At 35.3% G+C, this 26,017-nt stretch overlaps 1 protein-coding gene across 4 annotated transcripts; it reads left to right on the top strand.

Annotated features, from left to right (window-relative positions):
• Positions 1 to 675: 675 nt before the first annotated feature.
• LOC129360472 (rod cGMP-specific 3',5'-cyclic phosphodiesterase subunit alpha-like) lies at positions 676 to 24,980 on the top strand. 4 transcript variants are annotated; one of them, XM_055030725.1, is made up of 24 exons: positions 676 to 754; positions 2,082 to 2,415; positions 3,043 to 3,184; positions 5,062 to 5,214; positions 5,467 to 5,556; positions 5,755 to 5,895; positions 6,868 to 6,942; positions 7,871 to 7,935; positions 8,393 to 8,459; positions 9,654 to 9,701; positions 10,538 to 10,687; positions 12,174 to 12,317; positions 12,957 to 13,022; positions 14,094 to 14,240; positions 14,927 to 15,034; positions 15,524 to 15,633; positions 17,572 to 17,659; positions 17,766 to 17,866; positions 19,397 to 19,504; positions 19,582 to 19,645; positions 21,296 to 21,370; positions 23,838 to 23,921; positions 24,027 to 24,195; positions 24,341 to 24,980. In XM_055030725.1, exons 2-24 carry the CDS (start codon positions 2,087 to 2,089, stop codon positions 24,379 to 24,381), a joined length of 2,565 nt encoding a protein of 854 aa, XP_054886700.1. In that variant the 5' UTR covers positions 676 to 754; positions 2,082 to 2,086; the 3' UTR covers positions 24,382 to 24,980. The 4 variants fall into 4 exon arrangements, with proteins under 4 accessions (XP_054886700.1, XP_054886699.1, XP_054886702.1 ...); XM_055030724.1 differs by having other exon boundaries at positions 695 to 754; positions 2,079 to 2,415; XM_055030727.1 differs by having other exon boundaries at positions 695 to 754; positions 2,079 to 2,415; positions 24,344 to 24,980.
• The last annotated feature ends 1,037 nt before the right edge of the window (positions 24,981 to 26,017 follow it).

Below are 26,017 nucleotides of genomic sequence, written 5' to 3' on the forward strand. Positions count from 1 at the left end.
GTTGTTAATATAGCACCGATTTTAACATATTTATAAGAAGTTTCTGAACTGAAACTATCGGTTGTATTTTTATATGCCTTTCAAAAAACGTAAACGTTTGGAGTTTTTCTATAAAAAGGAAAAAAAGATATATTTTGACAACAGAGACTAAAAAAGCACAGTAGATCGAAAGTGAAGTACCGGACATGTTTGTGGTTTTTCATATTGACCGCAGACATCCTTTTTTAGATTAGGATGTCATGGCACTCTGCACTGCATAGAAAATAAAAACAAAAATTCAGAACCTTCGCCCCGCTCTCTCTGTTTTGTGTCTTTCTGTATTTATTATTTATATATTTATCTATTTTATTTTAGTTTGCATTGAAAGAATACTTGAACAATGCTTTCAGTCAGAATTACAACTGTGGAGGTTGGTGGTCATAGCACAGCACAGTCCAAAGTTGAGAATACAGCATTGCTGCCATGCATATAAAACATAGTAACTTGTTCTTTTATTTGTAATTTTTCCGTATTTAAACAAGACATTTTATCCATATCTGTTTGGAAAAAGACAGACGAATCCCCTATATTGTTATTAAACCTGGGTCGGTTTTGTAATCCGCATATTTGTAATTGGATGCAGGATTATGTCCACACATGACCATTTAAAGCCATCCTTGTAATCCCTTTTCTCTTCTCAGACATCTACACCTGGGTTGGTAAGGAGTACAAAGGGATTAACACTTTGCTGGGGGACAATACAAGGACTTAACAGGTACAAATATTTTCTTTAATTGTCATTTACACTCATGGGGTGTACTTGTGATTAACGATGCTGTTATTGATATAACTTTAATATTTAATGTTAAGTAACATTAATAGTAAAATATAACAGACAGCACCAAAGTGAGTAGATATTGCTACAAAGCTAATTAATTGTTTTCTTTTAAAGTAGTGAGATTTATTCATTTACTCCAATAGAGATATTAAAAAGGCTACTTTTATTGTATTTACTGCATGCTATATTACAAGACTGACTCTGAATGGTCCAAATAAACCCTTCTAAAATTAGGTGGTTGTATCCAACTTGTCTGAGTTTCATATTTTCAGGTGATATCCATCCTTAACAAATTATCCAGTGAAGAAAATTACATATTTTATAAAGAACAAAAACCTTAAAATAGAAAATAACTGAATCAAAGACAACTAACAGGCAAAAGTGATTTTTTTTAAATTATTCTTCTTTTTGTAAATATGTACATGCTACTCTTACTAGGACTACTGCTGTTAAAATGAACAACCCCCTTTTGCCAACTATATTTAATCTCTTCCTGAAATATTTTACAAGGTTAAAGCATATAGAGAGAAAGGAGGACCGCTCTACTATGAGCAATCTTTCTTATTTTTCATGTTTTTAATGTTTATTACATTTCTTCTTTGACATGTTTATCCTTTCTTGTATGTCAAACCCACCTGGAGTGCTTGTCATCAAAAAGCTCCATCTTAATGGCATGCCACCAAACACACTATTCCAGTTAAATTCTTTGTTTGTGGGATATTACATTATGTTTATGTGTTTTGGTGTTATAGACAAGACTTTTTCTCAGCCAGTTGTTAGTAAGATTGTCTTTAATGGCTGTCATGCCTGCTTGGCCACTCTTTGTAACTTAACATTGAGCTTTGGAGAGTGCTTTACTTCCATTGTCATTCTTCATGTGTGATAGGAAGATAAACTAATTAAAGGTCTGACTGCAGGGCTAAATAACCTGAGTGGCAATTGTCTTGTGTGTATTGGCTGGTTTATGAAGATCAACACAGTTCTCTACTCTACATCAACACCATGTCTCTTGATTAAGAGAAATCAACTTCTCTTCCCCTTTAATGACCCAGCAATCCATGATCTGCTAATCTTAAGGTCTGATTTTTTTCAAAACAATTTAATTTGGGATTTTGCTATTGCAATAAAAGATTATGTTCTTTCATTTTTGGCTTCTATTGCATCTTAACCAGGGGTTCCAATATATGCAGGCACACATGTAGTTATTAATAAATGTGTTGAAGTAATGTTTTTTTTTTTTTTTTTTTGCTGTCTTTGGCAGCAGCAGCCATGGTGGATGCAGCTGCAGCAGAGCAGTTCCTGGATGCCAACCCAGCATTTGCAAAGCAGTATTTTGACATGAATCTGAAGCCCCAAATAATCTCAGACCTGCTGAACAGCAACCGGCAGCCTGTGTTGGACATCAAAACCTACCATGATCCGACCATGGTGGATGAGAGTGAGATTCTTTTTGACCTGGTACGGGACATACAGGACAACTTGCAGACTGAGCGTTCAATCTTCAAGCTCATGAAGCACCTCAGCTTCTTGATGAGGGCGGACCGTATGAGCCTCTTCATGTATCGGCAGAGGAATGGCGTGGCTGAGCTCGCCACAAGGTCACTGAAGCTTTTATTAACAATTACTAATGGTTATTTTTGAACAACACTTTTTTAGTATGTACACTTTACTCCATTTTCAATCAGCTGTGTAGATGCTAGCTGGATCTGTGATGCTTGACAACGTGGAAACCATATTTTGCAAAAGGATAAAACTCAGTAAAAAAAGGTTATTTTACATTTTCCACAGTAAAGTTTAAGGTTGTAGATTATTATATGTCCAGATATATTCAGCTTTTTAAACTTGAAAGCTTTATGTAGATCCACTCCTTCATTTCACATTCCTCTAGAATTCAGCACAGCAACACACTTATGGCAGTGCTAATGTGGAGGGTTTAATCAATTGCACTGCTTCAGGGCCCACATTTAAAGCAAGGCCTTAATTGCTTGTCTTTAATTTAGTGAGTTTCATCAATTTCTGACACTTTAAGTTTCCCTTTTCTTATTATGAAGGCAGGGAAAGTTAATTTGTACGTCATTATTCATAAACAAGGTAATATTTCTTTACAGAAAAGTAAGCAAGCAAAAAACACATTAGGAAATCAAATGCAACAAAAAGCATTGAGAATCATCCCTCAAATGCATAATTTATTATATTTTTCCTAATGTTTTCTCCTCGCCTTTTAGATTATTCAACGTCCACAAAGATGCAATATATGATGAATGCCTGGTGCAACCTGAAAGTGAAATCGTATACCCGCTAGATATGGGCATAGTGGGTCATGTGGCCACAAGCAAGAAGATGGTCAACATTCCAGACGTGACACAGGTAGGCCAATTTCACTTTGGTTCATTGGTTTTTTGATGGTCTCTTTCAAATCCATACTTTGTCTAAGATAAATTATATAATCCTAATACAGTAAGTTAAAAAGAAAAGAAATCAGCTGATGGTATGATTGATAAAACAGTTTAATTTAATTATAATGTTCATGCTGAATATTTCTTTCTGTTTGACCACCAGAGGGCGCTAAGATCCCGCTGTTCCACCGACTTAACTTTCATTTAACCAAAGCCTGCTCAATCTCATTACAGTGAATACCGTTGACATTTAAAATAGCCACAAAGCTTTCTTTTCTTATGTACCCATCAAGCTTGCGATGGGTGATCCTCATCACATCCACCCACTATGCCCACACCTGCCTAAAGTGTTACTGTGGCATTTGCCAGTAATGAAGCAGAAGACAAAACTTAACTGATGCATTACAAACACTTCTCTGTATTGTGTCCTTTCATGTGAGATTAGAGAGCTCAGCTGCTGATGTATGAAGACAACAGACCAGGGATAATTATTGCCTTTTTGATTTTTTTTTTTCATCTGGCACTTCATGCTGCCAGGCCTGCCTGTTGTTCCTTTCCTTGTGAGCCATAACAGAACAAACCTCATTCTGGTCAAAACCTCAGACTGTGAAATCACAGCCTCACATGAGCACATAAAAGAAAACTGTAACGATCAAGGGTCAATTTTCCCACTGGCAACAAAAGAACAGCTAATGTTTCTATTTAATTGATTGGCTTTATGTTGCTAATGCATGAAGGATGGCTTTTTAGTAACAGACTGGAAGTCACCGTCTCTGCAAGCTATTTCTATCCCAATCCAATCTAGCAGAGGCCTGTGCTGCACCGTAGGTGGGGATTATGCAGTGAGTGACTAAGCGCTGTCCTAAATTCCCCATCATCATTTATCTTTCCCTCGTACAACTGAATTTAACAATCCCATCATTTACAGGATGGATTTAATTCATAATTTAAGGTGTGGTTACTCAATAACTGTCTGTGTGTTTGTGCCTTTGAGGAAGTAAGACAGAGAAGCTGAACATGGAGCAAGTTAATCTGTCCAGAATTAGAGCGATCCCAGATTATTCCCATAGGTCACACAAGCCCTGAGCCACTTTCCCCGACTCAGCACAATAACGCCTTTTGAGCTGCTCTGCTCTTGTTCTCATGATTGTCTTTTGCTGCGGAAATAACTTGAATTTGTGACATTTTTACAAAATTTAAAAAGTTTAACTTGTCAAGATTAAGTGAAGAAATGTGACTCTTGACTTTATATTTAAAAAGAAGCTGCACAGCTTCTGTCTATCTTTGATTTTCCACCAACACAGTCTCAAAATTGTATTCAATTCAGAAAATGTTTTAGTGTAAATCACCTGGGCAAAGCTGAAAAACTGCCTGTTAGAAATGTGTTTTGTGGCAAACTCGAACAAGTTAAAATCTTTAATCTACAAAGCTGATTCAAGATCATCCAAGACTTCCTTCTAATGATTTACTTCTTTGTTTCCCACTACACTATTTTTTATAGTAAAAACATCAAGTTTTGAATTGATTTCCAATGTGACTAAGTTGTCAAAACATTTTTCCATAAAGAGCTATCCATGACACTAATTGTTTTGGCCATTTCATTCTGCTTTTTAAAAGCATTATACATTGACTAAAATGATCTATTTGTAATTAATGTAAAAAATGCATAGTGAACCTTGTTATTATCCTATTTGATGACCATATCTGGAAAGGACGAATAGTTGAGTTTGTAGCATTTACACTGGTTCACCAAAGCTATGCTGTCACCTGTAAATGCTGTTCACCATTATTGCTTAAATGAGCTTAGACTGAAGGAGTAAAATATCTCTTGTGTGTTTCTCCTCATAGAGTCCACATTTCAGTAATTTTGTTGATGAACTGACTGAGTATGAGACCAAAAATGTCCTCGCCGTCCCCATTATGAATGGTAAAGATATGGTGGCGGTCATGATGGCGGTCAATAAATTGGACGGACCGAGCTTCACTGCCAAGGATGAGGAGGTAAATTGTCTTCATCTCTGCACAAATAGCCAGTTAAATAAATGTTCTGAAGAAAAAAGTAGAAATACTGTCATGTAGTAAGAAAATGTGTGATTTTCAAGGTTTTCTTTGATTTTTTCAAAAGCATGTTCTCCCATCTTCATCTTTAAAATTTTAAGAGTGCAGACATTAGTGGTTGACTGGACACCAGCGACACTGAAAGCAAAATGAAACAATAAAATTATCTGCTCCGCCTGCTCTCATTTCTTCCAGATTCTAAACAAATATCTTAACTTTGCTAACCTGGTGCTGAGAGTTTTCCACTTGAGCTACCTGCACAACTGCGAGACGAGGAGGGGTCAGGTAAGAATCTGACTCATGAAGAAGATTTTGATACGTTTGAGATGCATAAATGATGGACTGAATAAGCTGACTACAAAACTAAAGGAAGTCTAGTTGCCATCTTTCACATATACACACATGTAGAGATAAACTTTATTTACGGAAAAAACAGCAGATGAGCTGGTAAAAATCCATCTCTTCTTTTATTTCATTATTCAGGTTCTGCTGTGGTCAGCCAGCAAGGTATTTGAGGAGCTGACAGACATAGAGAGGCAGTTCCACAAGGCCTTGTACACAGTGAGAGCTTTCCTGAACTGTGACCGCTACTCTGTTGGTCTGCTGGACATGACTAAGACTAAGGTAGGTTTTCACTAATTCAAACTAAAAAATTATATATCCTTTGTTTAATTAACCCTCTGAGGCTCAAATTACTTGCAAAAGACTGGCAAAGTTGTTGCAAATCTGCGACACCTGCCTGGAGAGGGTTAAAACCTTCAAAACAAGAAAATAAGGGCCTTCATTTAGCCAGGAATGCTAGGTAAAAGACAAGTTCCTGTGGATAAACTGGACTTTCAGGGAGATTCAAGCTTTTTATCTTCAAAAAATCTTCAATCAACTATTTTATAAATTTTATTTTCTCTGATCCTCTAGGAACACTAAACCAAAAATGCCAGGACTTTTTTAGCACATTAAGTATGTAATGCTTTCAATACAACAGTTTCTAAAAGGTTTAAGCAAATTCTGCTAATTTAGCAGGGAAACAGTTTAATGTTAATGTTCAGTTTTCCCAGTTGTAAAGATACACAGTGTCTTTGGATTAATTTGCTGGGATATACCAACATGTTGCTTTTGTATAATACTAATCCTTTCTGTTCCTTTCTGTTCAATTCCTATATTTATTTAAACTTTCAGGAGGTAATATTTCTTCCTGTCCAATCTATAGCTCTAAATCTGCTTAAACGATTAATGAACTTCATTGTGTATTTCTGATAACCAACACATTATGTTACTTGTTTGCATTGCCTCTCACTTATTACAAGCTGCTGCCAGTTTATTCCAAACTCCTGCTTAATGTGAACAAACACATCTGACTGCACAGATGGTTCAGTGCTGGAACTTCATTATTGAAGCAGAATAAACAAGAACAAAAACATCTTTAAGTGCTTTTCTCAACACAGAATTATTTTTTACATCCTTGTAAAGCAATACAGTTTTTAGCAGTTGTTTGTACACAAAGATTTAAATGCATCCAAATAATAGGAGATTACCTACAGGATCATCTATTTATGCTCATGTTTACACCACTTTTATTCACGGTGTGTCTGCCTGCAGGAGTTCTTTGACTTGTGGCCAGTATTGATGGGAGAAGTTCCACCATATGATGGACCCAAAACTCCTGATGGCAGGGTAAGTATGAAAGATAGCAACTACAAATACTTTCCCTTTTAATCTGTCACACCTTCTCTTTAGAAAACTTTTCAACATCTACAGAGCCTATGCCATATTTTACATCTTTTATCATTTTAAGGTTTCAGAAAAAAGGTGACAGATTTTCCATAGGTCTGTGAAGCATCCATGGCCTTGAAACTATTTTGATTTAGCTAAATTTCCATGGTCTTTTAACTCTACAGCATCAATCTTGGTAGAGCTCACCTTTACACTGTTGCTTAATCATTCAATTATCATTGTACATATCAACAACAGACTAGATCCTACACCTTAAAGGCTGATATATAGAATATATGTAGCTGTTCCTGTTTGTTTTTTGTTAAGTGATGCTAATAAAGTTTATTTTGGCAGGAACATTTGGAAAATATTGAATTTGTTCGTTATGTAACATTTGATCTTCTATTTAAACTATACTAATATACATTAAATAAACCACTCTTTCATCATTGATGTCAATATATTTTTCAGATTAATTTAGCATCACTAAACTGATTACACTTTCAGCCACATCAGCTCTGTTGACTGAGGTTTCCCCAGGGAGATGGTGGTTCTGGCTTTATAATGTACAGATGGTACACTTTGGATTCCAAATGGGGAGACAATAAAAATAAAAACAAAGCTTGTTTACCTGAATCTAACAAGTTAATAAGGCCTAAGGAGCCGTTTGATTGATCAGCCAATCAGTGGGATTTCTGTAAACATTTTACAATGCTTGAGAGTTTAACACATTAAGAAATGTCCCAATTTTAAGATGCCATCCATGGGAGATAATAGGTTGTTGTACCTGTAATACTTTGAAAGAACTTTGTAGTTCTTATAGGTGAATGGTTTGATATATGTGTTCATGTAATAAAGTGTCTTGGTAAATTCTTTGTTTCTTCCTCAGGAAATTATCTTCTACAAAGTGATTGACTATATCCTCCATGGGAAAGAAGACATTAAAGTCATTCCGTAAGTCATGACACTGATTTAGGTTTGAGATGCAGCAAATAGTCAGAAAAGAGTGAAGAGTTTGGAAAGTTGAAACACATGGAATATTGGCTGTGATCCGATACCCTATCTGACAGCATTCTCATGTGATCTAAAATGAAATGAAATAAAGTTATTTCTATTTAGATGTGAAATGTCTAATTAATGGACATGTTTTTTTTTATTAAATAAGGAGACTAAACTTGCTGACCTGAATCTTTCAAAAACAAGATACTGAAAGTTGTTTGTTCAGGGATGGGGCCTGGCTAGACAAAACAGTTTCTGAGGCATTTAGAAGAAGTGTGGAAGCAACAAAATTACGGGTCTTGCAATAAAAAAACTGACCACTCTGACTATCTAACCATAATGTTAAAACCATTTTATTCTCTATTTTGACATTTTTATTAAATTTGTAATTTTTTATATTTTTCATCCCCAGGGGTCCTCCAGATGATCACTGGGCTCTTGTCAGTGGTTTACCTACTTATGTTGCAGAAACTGGGCTGGTGAGTAACTCAGACTCTTATTTAGGCTTTGACTTGCAAGTCTCATTTAAGGTTAATTTGAGATTTGTTTCAATATGATAGAACATATTAATAATAAAAAAATCACATTACCTCTTTCAAAAAGTGAAAAACATTTTTTTTGTTGTTAATTTTGTTATTATTGATGAATAATTTATTTTTGATATTTTATTGACTAACAAACTTCCATTCTTTTATCCAATTTCTGTCCAAAGAGGGATATATTTCGTGTCTCTACTGGAACTGTACTCTACTGCAGTAGAGTACATTTGTGTCTATTGCCAAGAAAGTAAATTAGAATTAATTTAGAAAACTAGACAATTGGTCAAAGAAGCATCTCATAAAGAAATTTGAATTGCCTCACAAAAGAATCTATGGCTATCAAAACATTCCTCATTTTCATTTGATTTAACTAAGCTTTTATTTCTGCTGAACAGAATTCTTGGTTAAATTGTGTCGTCTAAAAAGATATTTAAAGAAAACCTGAAACCGGTCCAGTGGATGCTGCTGAAGGTTTGATGAACAGGACACCATTAGGCATTATTACACAGCTGTCAGTGTAAACACTGCTGTAGAAATGAAAAGTGTAACGCATCGTACCGCTCTGATGTAGAATTGTAATTTCTGTGGCTATTGTAATTAATCACTGAGAGCTTTTCCTAAAGTGCTGAACCTGACTTACTCGTCTGTTCTCCCCTTGCCATCTGTCTTCCTTACATCCTCTCATTTTCTTTGGTGCTTTTCATTTCTCAAGTCTTCATCAGATTCCCTCTTTGCTATCACTCCTGTTGCTATTATGTGAGAGGTGAAAACTTTATGTCTCTACAAAGCCTCATATTCATAAATTGGGGATAAAATGACAAGCCAAAGTGACACTGATGGTTTTTGTTCTGACACTGGGATGTGAATAAATTAGAAGTGGAGCGAAAAAACGTTGTCAGCTGCTAGAAATTATATATGAACATGTGTTTCTGTCTGAAAAGGTGAAGCTGGAGGATTTATCATGGGGGAACATGCTGATGTCTTCTCTCGCATAGCAACCTATTTTCTTCAAATCCATAAATCTATTTTGTTTCAGCCACATGCACAGTAGATATTAGCATATTTGTTTTAGATTGTAGCCTTAAACATACATTGAACCTCTCCTCTTGCTTTTTTTTCTTTGCTTTTGTCCAGATTTGCAACATCATGAATGCTGCTGAGGATGAGTTTTTTCATTTCCAAGTAAGAAAACATTTTTCAGTGTTTGTTCCCGATGTCCTGGTTTGAGTTACTTAATGTTGAATCATAATCTATAGTGGAATTTAGACGCTTACATAGCTATGTCATCCGCACAAATATCTTGTGAAGTTTGAACTTTTAAGGACTTATTTAAATATTTATTTTATGGAGTGCATTGAATTTACACCAGAAAATATCAACCCAATTTAAAAACAAGAAATTAGAGCACTAATATGAATTTATTATGAATTTTATAAAATATACACTGTTAAATATGTGCATACATCTGTACTAACATATGCCTGTAATCAAGTTGAGAAACCACATGTTTTTGTACAGAAATGTCTGCCTTATTTCTAGAGAAATGTTTGATCACTCTTATTGTCAGAAATGTTTGCAGCCTGGTCGGTTTCCTGTTCCTTCTTTGAAGCATAACCCCCAGATATTAAATAGAGTTGAAGACGTACAGAGTTCTCATGTCTGAAGGTCTCTCGAGTATTTGAGATTTGTATTGCTTGATTAATAAGAATAGCTTTTAATATCAATTATTCATTGTGCTCACAATTTCAGCACATATGGAAGTAAATGAAAAATGTACATAACAAATATTAAAATAATTTCCATATTATTGTGAAAATGTCTTAGCTGTATAGTATGTTCATATTTATTTTTCATTTAACAAAATTCATATGGCTGTGATAATATTACACATATTAAAAATTCAAAGCTTCTCTTTAAACAATAATGTTTTCTCGTAGGTGAGAATCCAGATATAGCCTGTGTTAATGCATTATTTTGTATGTCTGTGTTTGTGCGTGTGGCTGTATCTTTATCTGCAGAAAGAGCCGCTGGACGAGTCTGGCTGGACCATTAAGAACGTCCTGTCCATGCCAATTGTAAACAAGAAAGAAGAGATAGTGGGCGTGGCCACGTTCTATAACAGGAAGGATGGGAAACCCTTTGATGAAATGGATGAAACGCTGATGGAGGTAAAGGTTCTGCTTGTGTGTGTGGCTGCACTGAGTCACTGGTTTATAAATATACTACAGGCCATTCAGACGCTCTGCATTATTTATCACTGAGCCTGAGGGCTTTCCACTGACGTTTTACTGTGTAACTCACAAACTCAAGTCATGACAGTTTGATCTTCAGCAGTCTTTTCTCATAAAATGAAGCTCTTAATTTTTAAGTCATCTTTAGCTTATTGTCTGACTAAGAACATTTCACTATATGGGTGAAGTCAAATTTAGGAAACTCTATTTTCATTTTTATTGAAGATCCTGAAGCTGTAGTTGCAGGGAAAAAAGAGACTTAATGTATATTCCATCTGAAAAATTATGCTCCACTCCTCCATAACATTAGTTTAATATTATTAAGGTGTGAGGAAAGTTTTGTTGTGATCTCTACTCTATGAGGTTAGGGCCTGCACTTTGACTAGGACGTTGGAATATCTTCATTCTTTGCTTTCTCAGCCATTTTCTTATAGATTTTGTGTTCTGTTTGGGGTAAATGTCATGCTGATAACCCATTTTGGATACAAGCTTCAGAAGTCAGAAAGATGATCTTATGGTTGACTTAACAATATTGTGAATCCCCAGTATCTGTGTAAAATAGGGACCACAATTACCCAAGAATAGCTGAAGTGCAGAAATACTTAAGATGTCCTCTAAAAACACATGCAAATGCCTATTTCAATTGTTCAGATAATAAATATACCTTAGCATGGATGAATATGCAAAGTGGAAAACAATATGGCACTTGCACAGATACTACTATTTACAGTCGTCCTTATCTCCTCTCTTGAGGATACAGCCAATAAAACTCAAAGAAAATTAATGGTCCTCATTGCAACTTGGTGATTGGATGATTTCCAAATAGTGTATCAAGTCACATTGGATCTAAGTATTTTATTTTATCAAGCTGCATTTTGTTTTGAATATCTTAGATAATCTAATTCAGTTCAAACTGACTTCTCAAACCTAGATTGAACTGTTGTCAAATCTTGTCTGACAACAGTTCACTGTCAAATCAAGCCATTTTTAAGTAATGGCTTATTCATTATTTTATAATTTATTTACTCATTTTTGTAAGGTAACCTTGGATATAAAAATACACGCTCAAATAAAATCTATGATTGTTATCATTATTAGAGCAACAAACCACAAAGCAAGTTCTCCTTTAAATGACAGGAATTTGCTTCTTCTTCCCCAGTTTTGTTCTCGCAGCCATGGAATCGTTCCCAATTCTATTACTGTACACAAGGCTTAGAAAATAAAAAATTGAACATCTTTCCAAAATATTTCCAAAGGGCAAGTTCTAACTTGACTGTTTATAAATACAGCAATAAGCAACAAAATGGTGAAACTGACAAGTAAATGAACAATTTATATTAATTAAGCAGTGGATTTCATTAATTCTATCATGTGTAGAAAGTGAGAAGTGCATGTTTTTTCTCTCTGTCACTCTTGTGTCCAGTCTCTGACCCAGTTCCTGGGCTGGTCTGTTCTGAACACTGACACGTACGACAAGATGAACAAGCTGGAGAACAGGAAGGACATCTTCCAGGACATGGTGCTGTACCATGTCAAGTGTCGCAAGGACGAAATCCAGAACATACTGGTTAGTAAATAAGTTAAAGGAAAGAGGTCTGGTGTTCATTGTCAAATTGAGTGGAGGGGGGATAGTAACAGAGAGCACATTTAAAATAGATCATTTTGATCAAAAATGTTTAAATTCTACTAGAACGCCACAGTTTTCCATGCCTCTTGTCCCATATGAGTAACAACTGAGAAACTGATGAGTGATAAAGAAATTAGTTTTAGGACATAAAAGGTTTAGATATTTTGTGGAATGATTTCTTGCTAAACGCAAAATTAACATGTTTTTTATATAAATAAATTTTACATTTAAAAATACCACTATTGTGATTTCAATTATTTCTATTATTGTATTAAGGCAATGCTATGAAATCATAAAAAATCAGTTTCACTGAGAATTTAAAAACTACAAGCTTCCCTGAAACAGAATGAACCAAGTCAGTTTGGAAGCAGCTTTTTGTTGTAGGTGATATAAAATGGAGGCAAGCATCATCTATAAGATGAAATAAGCTGTCCGATTTTCTATGAGGTGATTTGTCAGAGGGTAGAAAGAGAAGAAAAGCTGAGGGAGATCACCTAGTTTGACCTTAGATCAGGAGTGAGCTGATTGATGCTGTACAGTTTCATCCAAGGTGAGTGTTTATGATGTATGTTGCTGCAGGACACCAGAGCGAGATGGGGAAAAGAACCAGATGAGTGTGAGGAGGAGGAACTTCAGGAGATTCTGGTAAGCACTGAGGATGTCATTAAAGAAAAATAAAACAAAATGCAATATATAGTATGAAAATATAGCAAGGATTCATTGTTGTCTAACTTGGAATTTTAATTGTAGAGTAACAAGGCTTTCCCATCTTTCTGGTGTTACATCCAGAAATTTCAGTGTGTTAGACTTTTAATTAGCTTTTTACTGCGACACACCAACACAAAATGACACATAATTGTGGATGGAAAACGACATCATTTTAAGTTTTTACTACACAAAATCTGATAATTGGAGTTTTTGACTTCAACCACCTCTGGGTAAACACTACAGCTACATTTTTCCTATTCTTCCTTGCAATATAGCTCAAGCTCAATCATATTGTTTTAAAAGAATATGGAATCATTAAATTTCAACTCAATTGAGCCTACGATTCTCAGTTGAATGTAGGCATTGATTTTGACTTGCCCATTCTAAGACATGAATATGCTTTAGGATAAAAGATTACATTGTTGCTCTGGTTTTGCTGAATTTTAACCCCAGATTTAAGTTTTCTTTCTGGCCATGCCTTGTATTTAGCACCATCCATCTTCTGATCCAAGACAATCGTTCCCTACAACGACTTACTGCCACCACCATATTTCACTGTAGCATTTATGTGTTTATCGCCTTCCTGCACATGTTTCCTGTGTCCCCTACATGGCTTGTAGGAAACTGTAGATTTTTCTTTTAACAGTCACTTTCCTTTTCAGTTCCTAAAAGCCAGATTCATGTAGTCCACCTTAAAAACTGCAACTGTCCTGTCAATGGACTTCTGCAGTTTTTAGAGTTAACATGCATCTGTTTGCTGCCCCCCTGATTTATGCTCTCCTGGATAAGAAAGTGAAGAGACTTAATACAAGTCTCTTGTATGCTCATAGCTCATTTTCAGTTCTTTTTTAAATTGAAAAAACACAAATATTTATATTTCTCTTCAAAAATTTGTTACCTGTGCTAGTCTGTTAGATAACTTGAAAATAAATTATGTAGAGGTTTGTAGATTAAACATTTAAAAAATCTTTAGATGTAAAATGTTCATATTTATGTTTTATTCCACAGTCTGAAGTTCTGCCAAACTCTAAGAAATCTGAGATCTTCGAGTTTCACTTCTGTGACTTTGATCACAGTGAGCTGGATCTGGTGAAATGTGGCATTAAGATGTACTATGAGCTGAAAGTGGTGGACAAGTTTCACATTCCCAGAGAGGTCAGTGCTTTCTTTACTAGTACTGCTGCATAATTATTTTTAGTGCTAAGAGGGAGTAAATTCTTTCTTGACACAGAATTTTTAACATTAGAAAGGCAACAGGCTGCAGCAGACTCAAATTTTCTTAAAAAACAACAGTCTCTTTTTTGAAAGTTATAGCTCTACAGTAAGTCACGTTCTAGCACTATTTTTTGCTAATTTCACCCAACTGGATAATCCCAAGGCTCATGGGGACAAAACTAGAATCTCTGCAGAAGGACTGAATGGAGCGAAGTTACCAAACAAACTTTATGATAATATCAGTATCAATGTACTGAATTAAAAAAAATTTATATATATATATATATATATATATATATATATATATATATATATATATATATATATATATATATAAAAAATAAAATATATATATATATATATATATAAATATATATATATATATATATATATATATATATATATATATATATATATATATATATATATATATATATATATATATATATATATATATATATATATATTTTTTTTTTTTTTTTTTTTTTTTTTTTTTCCCAGTTGTGCAGGCTTCATAAGAGCTATGATAATGCATACAAGTAACTAGCAACAAGCTAGCTTTATGCATCAAACATCAGTGTTTAGAATATGAGCCTTACCTTATTTTATCTGTTTTTAATGCACAGGCTTTGGTGAGATTCATGTACTCTCTCAGTAAAGGCTACAGGAAGATCACCTATCACAACTGGAGACACGGATTCAACGTTGGACAGACCATGTTCACATTGCTGATGGTCTGACATAGCTAATCTGGCTCATTCCTCCACCTCCTTCCTTTCTCCTTCTTTCCCTGAGTACTCATCAGTTCTTCAGCTCATGCTCCCTTTCCTCCTCTCAGGCTTTACACCCACTCTTTCATTTAGCCTGCCCTTCATTTTTTTACTGATTTAAGGTGATAAAGACGATTTCTTCTCTTCCCTGCACTTTCTCAGTCCTTACCCCTCTGTGATTTCCTGTAATGTAAAAGAGCATGAATGGGATTGTTTTTACATGCATTTAGAAGACTAAGAATAGAGAAAACAACAAAGGCAATGGACTATGTCTTTAAATAAGAAGTCTTGTCTGAGCATTATTTATTGTCATTGTTGTTCCTAAAATCTGGACCTGTAAGGAAAACTTATTTGTTCGTGAGACTGAATCATGTGTAGTTCTTTGTATTGTTGACCTTGTTTTAACCCCACATTTCTATTTCTGTCTTACTGTTGGGTTGTTTGTGCTCTCAGACAGGTGATCTGAAGCGTTACTACACAGACCTGGAGTGCATGGCAATGGTGACTGCTGGATTCTGTCACGATATCGACCACAGAGGAACCAACAACCTGTACCAGATGAAGTAAGAGCTGTAGGACTGAGGGGGAAACAGCACAGAAGCATGACAGGATTAACCTGCAACTAGTTTCAGGAGCTAAAAGAGGACTTACATCAGCATATTTTCTTTGACTTTCATCATGTACAGTTCAAGCAAATGTTTACCTTTATGCCCCCAAGGTTTCAGGGGTTCAGGGGCAGGAACATAAAAATGTGTCCAGAGAAAATAAGTGATATGAAAGATGATTTATTACAAAAATAAGGTTTCATAAAACCAAACCACAATACAATTTAACAAAAAAAATATCTAACCAACTGAAGAACGTTAAGTGAAACTTAGTTTACAAAACAAGTCTGATGTAAGGTTAAATAACCCAAAAGGGAAAGAAAAAAAAAACACAAAGGGAGCACCAAGCGTCTCAAACACACGCTTCAATTTTGAGCAGAAACAATCAAGATCAAAGTCAAAACTTCTAAGCAGAACAAAATGGGTCAGTAGAACAAAGTTCTTCACAACTGCCCAAAACAGTCAATTACAAGCAGGCAGACAAACAAATGTGGGGGACAGCTGGGGAAAAATCCTCTTCCAACTAGCTGCCCTACTGGAGGAATGAGTTCAGGTGCCTTTTATAGTGAATATTTGAGGCCTCATCAACATCTTATTGGTTTAACAATCCTCTGCTTGGGTGGGGTGGCTGCTCTCCTGCAGCCTCCAGGCAGCCAATCAGGAAGGTGTGCTCTCACAGCTGAACCTGCATAACAAAAAGGAGCCTGCACAGCCTCAAGAGGCCAGGGGCCGTCACATTTACATAAAATCATCATTGGCATGAATACGGCATTCACTTTGAGTATTTTAGTAGTCATTAAGATCGAAGCACACGGTCAAATATATTGATACACCCAGATTAATAGTTTGATTATTGTTCTTTAGCACCAAAATAAAACATGTCAATCTTCTTCTGGAATTATTCTGGCCGCATATTGATTACTGGGCAGAAAAGGAAGAGTTCTCTTAAACTTTTTGGCACATTCCCTGATTTTAGGAATGTTCTAAGAACATTCCTAAAATCTGGGAATGTTCATATTAAAATCTGGGAATGTTCATATTAAATCAATAACAGGGTTGTGGTTGAGTCATGGACACACTTTGGTGTTCCAAGAAGACAATGATCTAAAATAAATATCTAAAATATTTTTTAACAGATTAAGCTGGTGACTGCAAAAGTATTGATTTCAACATGTTGGAAATGTATGCATGTCCAGGAAACCTGAGATGCTCAATACATGCTTAAAAGTTATTTTCAACCGGTACTTTTAATTTAACAATCAAACCTTATCGTTATTGAAAATGAATGTACGTCTTGGAGCACATAATTTTCACCTTGTGAGGATGAGAGAAACCTTTGCAACCAATCCTTTTTTTTATTATCATTAATTGAGTTGGATGCTTTTCAGTCATTGTGTGACAGAAAGCGAATTGTTCAGTACTGAATGAAAAAAGTAAAAGGAGTGTTTTCGACTCACAATCCAGGCTTGTGCAATATAAATTGATGTCAAAAATTATATGGAGTAAAATAAATAGTTTATATTTTTGTTGTTGCTGTAATGACCCACATTCTTCATGAGCAGACGCTACATCCAATAAAACTTTATTGACATCAGATTGTTGAGTTACTCTGAGCCTGTTTGATTGAGTCCGACATACACCTGTCACTCTTTCTGTCCTTCAAAAGGATGACCTGATATTGCTTCTTTAGTTAAAAGGTAATGACACACAGAGGACATTGGTTATCTGTTATTGACTAGATACGCCTCCAGCTGCCGCGCTCCACCTGCTGATGGATGAGCTGATGAGAATTGCCATTAGCTGTGAACACACCAGGCCAGGCCCTCCCTGAGCTTTAACATGCATGATTTATCACAGTATAACCTCCCTTCATGCTGTTTGTGTGTGTGTCTCCAGGTCGGGTAATCCTCTGGCCAAACTTCACGGCTCTTCCATCCTGGAGAGACACCATCTGGAGTTTGGCAAGACTTTGTTGAGAGATGAGGTAGATGAGTAGGCTTCTCATACCCCAACCCCGCAACATATTCTCCTTCTCTCCGCCTGAGTGACATGTTGGTACCATCATTTGAAGAGATTCTCTTGTGTTTCAGGCGTTAAACATTTATCAGAATCTGAACCGACGTCAGCATGACATCGTCATCCACCTCATGGACATCGCAATTATTGCCACAGACCTTGCTCTCTATTTCAAGTTTGTACAAAAATATAATTTCTAAGTTGCATTTATTAGCAAAGACCACAGCCCAATAATATGGGTCACTTGATGTAATCAGGATTAATGTAGAGATTAGGCATATGCATGGATCAGTCATTTGTGCTTCATCCAGAAAGTCTCATGATTTTAGAGTCTATTTGTATTGCAGTAACTAGTACGACTACCTTGGAACCCTCTGATAAAACCTTAGAAAGAGCTAACTGGAATTGACTGATTAAATTGATAATAATAGAATATTAAGGGAGCACGATGAAATCGAATAATATGCAATTTAATATCACCTAGTGAAACTGAGTTTAGGTTTAGGTTTTAGGGTACATCTGTTGAGAATTAGTTTAGTTAGTATAAGCAAACAGAAACTAAACAAATTTGGATGAATGCATGGAAAAAGTTTTTTTGTCCACACTAGTAGGGATTGTCATCAAAAGAAGTCATAAAGATGTTTAGGAAAAAAATATTGGAATAAAGGGGGAAGCAAAAAATGAATGAGAAAGGTGAAGAAGATGGAAAAGCTTTGCATAAATAGATAAGGGTAATCAGTGTAAGGGGATTTATGGGGTGAAAAGGAAACACGAAGAGAGTTGGTGAGAATAAATGATTTAAAAACTGGTCATTAAAATAGATGAGAAGGACAACGACGTGAGAGAAAGTTATAAACAGGGCTGAGAAAGATAAATATATTGAAAAAGGTATCATAAAGAGGGATCAGTAGGATGAGGGGACTGGAAAGATGTTACAAAGATGAATTAAGAGGATAAATGGTATGAAAAATATGCATTAAAAAGTAATAAGGATAATGAGTGGGATGAAAGTAAGGTAAGGCAATGTAATTTTATTTGTATAGCACATTTTCAGCAACAAGGGAATTCAAAGTGCAAAACATGAATTAAAAGGAAATACAAAAACAATATAATGAACCAAAAGGAAAAAGAAAAAGAATAAAAATAATCTAATAATGTTGATCTATATTAAATAAAATAGATACTCCTATCTCAAGGTGTTTTTTCTGGATTCTAAGTTTTTTCTAATTCCTGTTTCATGTTACAAGATAAGTATAAGTAATTGTCCTCTGGACTTTCTAAGTTTTAAATTAGTAAAAGTAGTGAGTACTCCCTAATTTATAAGTAGAAATAGGAACTAAATTATAAAAGATAAATATTGTGTGCTGAATGGAGAAGGCAGATATCAATGCCAAATGATTGGATTTATGGTTGAAGCTTGACCTGACTCCCAGACCAGAAGCAGCACCTAAATTTCATTTTAAAAGGCAATATCTGTGCTTATTTCAAAGTATATTCAGTCCCATCTTTGATTGTCACTTTTTTTTAAAATTCACACCTTATTGTTCTAAAATTCTTTAAATATTTAAGTCAATGTTCCTTAAAATAGCTAAGTCAAATTTGTGTATAAATAGAATGAGAACTCTTTATTCTGAGGAAGTTTTCAGGTATTCTTTCATCTCAGCTGTCAGAAATGAAATGTGTCTGTTGTTGTGTTCCTCTGCAGAAAGAGAACGATGTTCCAGAAGATTGTTGACCAGTCAAAAACCTACGAGAACTGGAACGACTGGACTAAATACATGATGCTTGAGACCACCCGCAAAGAGATTGTCATGTAAGCAGAAACGTGCTAAAATAAATGTTCCATAGGGAAACAAAGACAGTTAGATCTCAGTACTGTCATGTTTGCAGGGCCATGATGATGACTGCCTGTGATCTTTCTGCCATTGCCAAACCTTGGGAGATCCAGAGCAAGGTAGATCCATAGATGATCTTCTTACAGAAAATGTTAGGATAGTAGGTGTAAAGTAGCTCTCCAGTGTAGCTCACAACTATCTCTTAATGGTGATGAAACACACACTTAGGCACAAACTCTGCCAGAACCTAAGATAGAGTAGGGAACGAATGGTATTTTGTCAGCGCTACCATTTTTCTCAGCAGCGTTCAGCGGTGGTTCCTGATGGCCTCATGCATCAAAAAGAAACCTGCTGCTTTTCATTCTCCTCATCACTGCCTGCCAGTCTCAGCATCTTATTTTAGTGAAATATGTAATGTGCACATTGCCTTCAAGCCAGCAACTATTGCATATCAACATGAACAGCAAGCCTATCTGGCCACTCGACAGGCAGTGCTTGATGGTCATTTTTTACCTTTATTTGGCTGTAACAGCCTCACAAAATGTGTTCATTTTCAGTAACACCTGCTTCAAATTATTCATTGTAAACACAGACTGAAGTTTTATGGCAAATGCTTCAATGCTGCATCTAAAGGAAAATTAGGTGGTCTTATAAAGCATAGAGATCGATAAATTGCAGTTAAAAATAGATGCTCACATACACTGCATAACAAGTAATATTTTTCATCACTGTTTGACATCGAATCAGACTAAACATTCCCTGCTTTAACTCAGTTAGGATTTCCAAAAGTGTTTCTATTTCATAAATGCTGCAATTATTAGAGAGATCTCTTATAATTGCTGTTGCTTATCAGATGGTTACATACACTAGGATAATAACTATGTCGTTGCCAAATGTTGCTCAAAAACAAACAAACAAAAAATACATAGGAACAACTGAGCTTTTTTATTATCATGTTTAAAACCCGTAGTTTCTGCAGAACAACCTATGTAATTTTGTTATTGAACAGAGACAGGACAATGCAACTTAATATAATCCAGATTTTAAAAAGAAACTTAAACAACTAACCCCACATCTTAATAGCTGTTAAATATCTGCATGGAAATCTCAACAGATTTTCAGATGGTCTACAGTCTTGTTCATAACATTACTTGGAGACAAAAGCCTGAGCTCCTGTGCTTTATTCAAGAAATGTTGCTGCTGTTGTTGTATTGGGTGATAGTTTGTGCTTTTCATCTGGTTCTGGATAAAAAGTGCAGTGTCTCCGTATAAGCCTTGCAGCAATTGTTCCTTCAGAACTGGCTTGATGACTAACTCTTTCAAAATGGGTGTGCTGTGCTGAATACAGAATTTACATATTATTCAACAGATCTTGCTCTGCAGAGATTTTTGGTTTGCGAGGGCAGATAATATGGGCTTTCATTTCATCAAAGACACAAAGCCTAAAAGCTGCCTCGTGATCTGCAAATACCCTTCTCATTGTGTACTACTATAGAAGCTTTAAAGAATGATTTGAACAACATGGAGGGGAAAGATCTATTATATCAGCACTGTATAAATGTTGGTGCATTTACAGTTTTACATCTTTGCTGAGTATAAGAGCCCCTAAAATTCAAACATAAATTCAAAGGAAATTGAGATTGGTAAGCTCCAGTTTCTCAAACAAGAGTATTCCTTATGCTTTAAAAATGATATGCTTCCTTCATACATGCATTAGAGAGCAAAATATCAGCAAGGTGACTGAATATACATCGTAACTCTTCCTCTAGGTGGCGCTGTCTGTGGCTGCAGAGTTCTGGGAGCAGGGAGATTTGGAGAGGACCGTGTTGGAACAGCAACCTATTGTAAGAATTCAACAAAAAAATCACCCAAACTGGATTAATTTATGCTTCTGTACAATACAATAGTTCCACATATGCTGTGATATGAGATGATTGATTTATGTTACATTTATGTCAAATTTGCTCAAATTTCTTCAGCACTTGCACTTTGACTTATTAGACCTGTTGCTGTCAGGATGATTGGTGCTGATAAAGATCCTGAATCTTAATGGCTTTTTTGCTATCACAAAACTATAACCAAAGTTTTTTTTAGCCAAGCAACAGTGACTTTAGTTGGAAATATCAATAGATGATGTTATACATGACCTTTAAAAAAATTGAAGACTGTTTTCTGCTTCTGTTGAGAAAAACAGTTCATATGAAGCTTAAAGGTCATTCTTGTAACACCATAGTTAGAACTCCATGTCACAAATCGCATGCAAGGAAAACAATAAACTATGGACACATATTTAGAGTCCAGTCATATTTTTGAGCTTCCTGATAAAGAAGTGTTCAAAGCCTTAAAAACTGACAGAATATTTTCTCACAAAAATCTAATGCAATGTCACTACTTAATAACAACATTCAAGAAACAAGGCAGTATCGAGACATTGCACTTAAATATTTTTTCCTCATATTTCGACCTGAAAATATCAAACTATGAAGTATTTCAGTTATTCTTTTTTATAGTTAGTTTTTCCAACTGACTTATATTTCTTCTTTTTAATACATTTTAATGAGAGGAGTAAAATTACTGGAAAAGCTCATGGGTATAAAGCAGGATAAGGCCTTTTAGCTCCCCAGCCAAAGACAGAGAGAAAGAGAAGGACACGATGAGAACAGAGAACAAGCGACAGAAACACAGACCAAATGAAGAGACAGATTAAATTCCCTCTGGTGGCAGTGTTGAGCAGAGAGAAGCCATTATGTGGAGCACTGATTCAGAAAGATCGGTCACCGTGGCCTTGACCCAGATGACCATACCTTTCCTGGCTCGCTGCAGCTTCCTCTGTTTTGTTCCCTCGTGTCCTTGAGACGCTCTGAGCGTGAGAAGCTCCATCCTACGCGTTTTCACCTCCAAATTTAATAGCATCCATCAGGAGGGAAAACTCTTCATTTTGGTACAGTTTGCACTTTTCCAGCAGAGGATTCTGTGAGTCACCGCTGCCTGACGGGACTTTGCAGAGGCTGGGGCACTCAAGCAGTTTTTTTTTTTTTTTCAAAAATGTGTGGGTGGTAACGTTTACTTGCAATTGTTTTCAGGTTGAGCTTGTCACAGAAATTCAAAGTTGAATGTGCTGCTCAAGTACATTTTTATTTTTTTTTTAATTTGAGGGAAGATAAGTGGTCTGCTAAATCTACATTTGAATAAACATTGTAAATACTAAAAGGCTACATTATAAAACATAATTTATTTTTCAGTTATTTCTTTCTATCTGGGTACAAGATTAAGCTGTGAAGGACCAGTATATTTTAACGATCCTTGCAGATTAACAAAATTACAGAAAGGACAGTGGCAAAGACAACCTATCCACAGAACCTTCATTCCTCTTGTTCTACTAGAACCACCTCTTGTTTACCAACCAATCTGCTTTTCTGTCGCCCTCTATTGGTTTCATTTAAGCAAATTATTCAACAGTTTACATTCTAAAGAGAGTTGTCATTAACTTTGGAGAAACAGAAATAATATATCATTGACAGTGAAAAGGACATTCAAATATTAATAGGTTGTGAGTGGTGGTATTAAAAGTTGATGTCACAGGCAGGTTCTGAATCACTTTTCAAATGTTGCAGTTCATATAATCTGTATCGGTCCAAGGTGCAAACCCTTTCTCATCTGTTGATCTCTAGAAATATGTTCCCCACTATAACTCTGAACAGGCTGTTTTAGATAAAATTCCATTTGAATGGGTTGAAGTTTGCAACAAATATTTAAATATGCCAAAGATAAATAAATAATTCATCATGCCCAACATTAAATCCAGACATTTAATGTAAAAGTCCTGCAGTTGTAAACCTTCCACTCCAAACTTTTAAAGCACAAATTATCTATCCAGTGAAATATTTAGAATTTTTTTTTTTTACCTTGGTCACAAAATTTCTGTTTTGTCCTTTCAAAATGCAAAACCTTCGTCTTCTGTCTGCTACGGATAAAAGAGATACAGCTTCAAAACTAAGAAAAGGCAAAATGATTACTGTGTAGAAAGAAAAACAAAACAAACAAAATACTGTTGAAGCTTATCTTTAAATACAAAATAACTCTAAAACCATGCCTCATTTAAGCAAACTAAAAAGACAAAGAGTGTCTGGTCATTTATATTAAACATCTCACAACTAAATAAGAGTCAGATGTGGTAGTGTATAGAAAATGCATTAAGTGTATCATTTCATAATTATGTATTCTACTTTATTCATTGAACATCACTGTACAAGTAATGACAAGACTTTAGTCTTTAGTTCATTAATGTGTTTCCTTCTTTCTCTCCTTCAGCCTATGATGGATCGAAATAAAGCAGACGACCTTCCAAAGCTGCAGTGTGGTTTCATTGACTTTGTTTGCGCATTTGTATACAAGGTCAAACATTGTATCTTAGAAATTCAAACAAGTTATTCCTTTAAGTTTGATGTTCCTTATGTGGCAACTACACAGAGTGTTTTCGGTTCCTTCCTTCCTACCCAGGAGTTCAGCCGTTTCCACGTGGAGATCACCCCCATGCTGGACCGTCTCTTGAACAACAGGAAGGAGTGGAACGCCCTCAAGGAGGAGCACGAGGCCAAACTGGCGGCCATCGAGGCCGCGAAGAAGGCCAAAGAGGAGGCAGCTCAGAGCGCTGCAGCAGCTAAGCAAGGTAGGAGACAACCCCAAATGGGACCAAAAAGTCAGGTGTAGCATGTTTACGATAAAGTTCACCATGCAAACTGTTTCAAAGGGCTTGAATCATGAAAGTAACTTCTCATGTATCTTCTTTCTGTTTTCTTCCTTCCTTTTTCCAGCAGCAAGTGCGTCCCAGTCAAAGACTTGTATTCTAAGTTAGAAAGTCTGTTGTCACCCCAGCTCACTCACTGTATGTTTGTAGTGTATAGCTTGAGGTTTTTCTAAACTCACTCTGAAAAACAAATTATCTTCCAGAAAAGTCATTTTAGCTTTCTAACTTACTTACATCTTAAAACAACTTTTTACTTTTTTCTCTTCTGCTCTTTCTCTCCGCTGTTTTATTTCTCTTGCCAGAATTTTGCTTTTTCTGAAAATCATACATAAAACAGATTGGTCATGAATGGAGCCTTTTCTATACGCCGATTTTTTTGATGCAACATTACTTTGCTGGCCTCTTTGAATTTATTATAGTTATGTTGTGACATTAACCAAAACAGTGCAGGCTATTAGATATTGTTTTGTTTTTTTCAAGATGCTTTAAAAACAATAAGGCTAACAAAGTTCAGCTTAAATGTCATTTATTTTGTATTACTGACACATCTTGGTACATTTGATATGTCTGCATGCTGTAAAATAGGTAATATGTTATGTTTTTGCAGATAAAAGGTAATAGCTTGTATGAAGGGCATTTGTTGAGTTTTTCTCAGCTTTGCATCATTAATGTTTCTGTGCTCTGTACATTAAAATCTCTTCTCTGAATTTATTGACTGGATCATCTTTCATGATTATATGAACAATTCATTGTATGAGAAAGATAGGATATAATTGTAATTTTTCTTGCGTAGTGTGGTATATTAACTGAAAAAAATTTTTTTTGTCAGAAATAATACGCTTCATTGTCCATTAAGTGCATATAAACAATATGTTATCCATCAGCATCTAGTAAGGATAGACCATAAAAATAAATGTATGTTGTTTTGTATGTAGAAATGATGTACAAACATTCATCTGCTACACCTACATATTAAATATACTGATATACTGTAGCATCGGGCCATTGTTGTTATCCACATGTCATACAAACTTGTTTACACACATATTCACTCTAGTGCATGAGCTGTAATATAACTGATTACCTCCAGGTACACAAGTACTGATGTTCTGCACAAAATAAACTTAGGTGAGAAAATACACACACACAAAAATTTGTAATGGAAGCACTTAATGGCAACTGGTCATTATTTTTTTCTTGTCTTACTTTCTAAATTTTAAAAATTATTATTATTATTTTTTGTTTTTAAAGAAAACATTTGTTATGATTTGTTTATTTTTGAAGCTCATTTATTATGGGATTTTGTAATACCGGTTCCTTCCACAAGAGGGACTAAAGTTAATATCTCCCGTCCACTCACAAGCAGCTCTGTAAATCAAATTGTTAAAGGTTGTAATCACAACTGCATCTTCTAAGTAACAATCAGTGACATACATAGTCTGTCTAAGGTATGTATTACTGTCATATTTTTAGCTAAAATCACATCCCTGCTGCAGTTACTATACATTTAAAAACCAAAATAGCCTTGCAAAATACTACTAGCATGCCTATATCCAGTGGTCATTAAGTAAAAAGGCAAGTTACATGTTGGACAGATCTAGAACATTATTATATTAATTTAATTTTGATTGAAGGCCCGTGACTTTACCTTTTTTCTGTATTAGAAAGTCAATGGTCAAGTGCAGAAATGCTGCTGAAGGGTCAACTAGTGAAAGCATGTGGAAAAGCTGACAGTTTTTGAGGG

This window comes from Poeciliopsis prolifica, unplaced genomic scaffold, assembly GCF_027474105.1.
Source record: "Poeciliopsis prolifica strain line A6 unplaced genomic scaffold, Auburn_PproV2 SCAFFOLD006, whole genome shotgun sequence".
NCBI classification, from domain to species: Eukaryota; Metazoa; Chordata; class Actinopteri; order Cyprinodontiformes; family Poeciliidae; genus Poeciliopsis; species Poeciliopsis prolifica.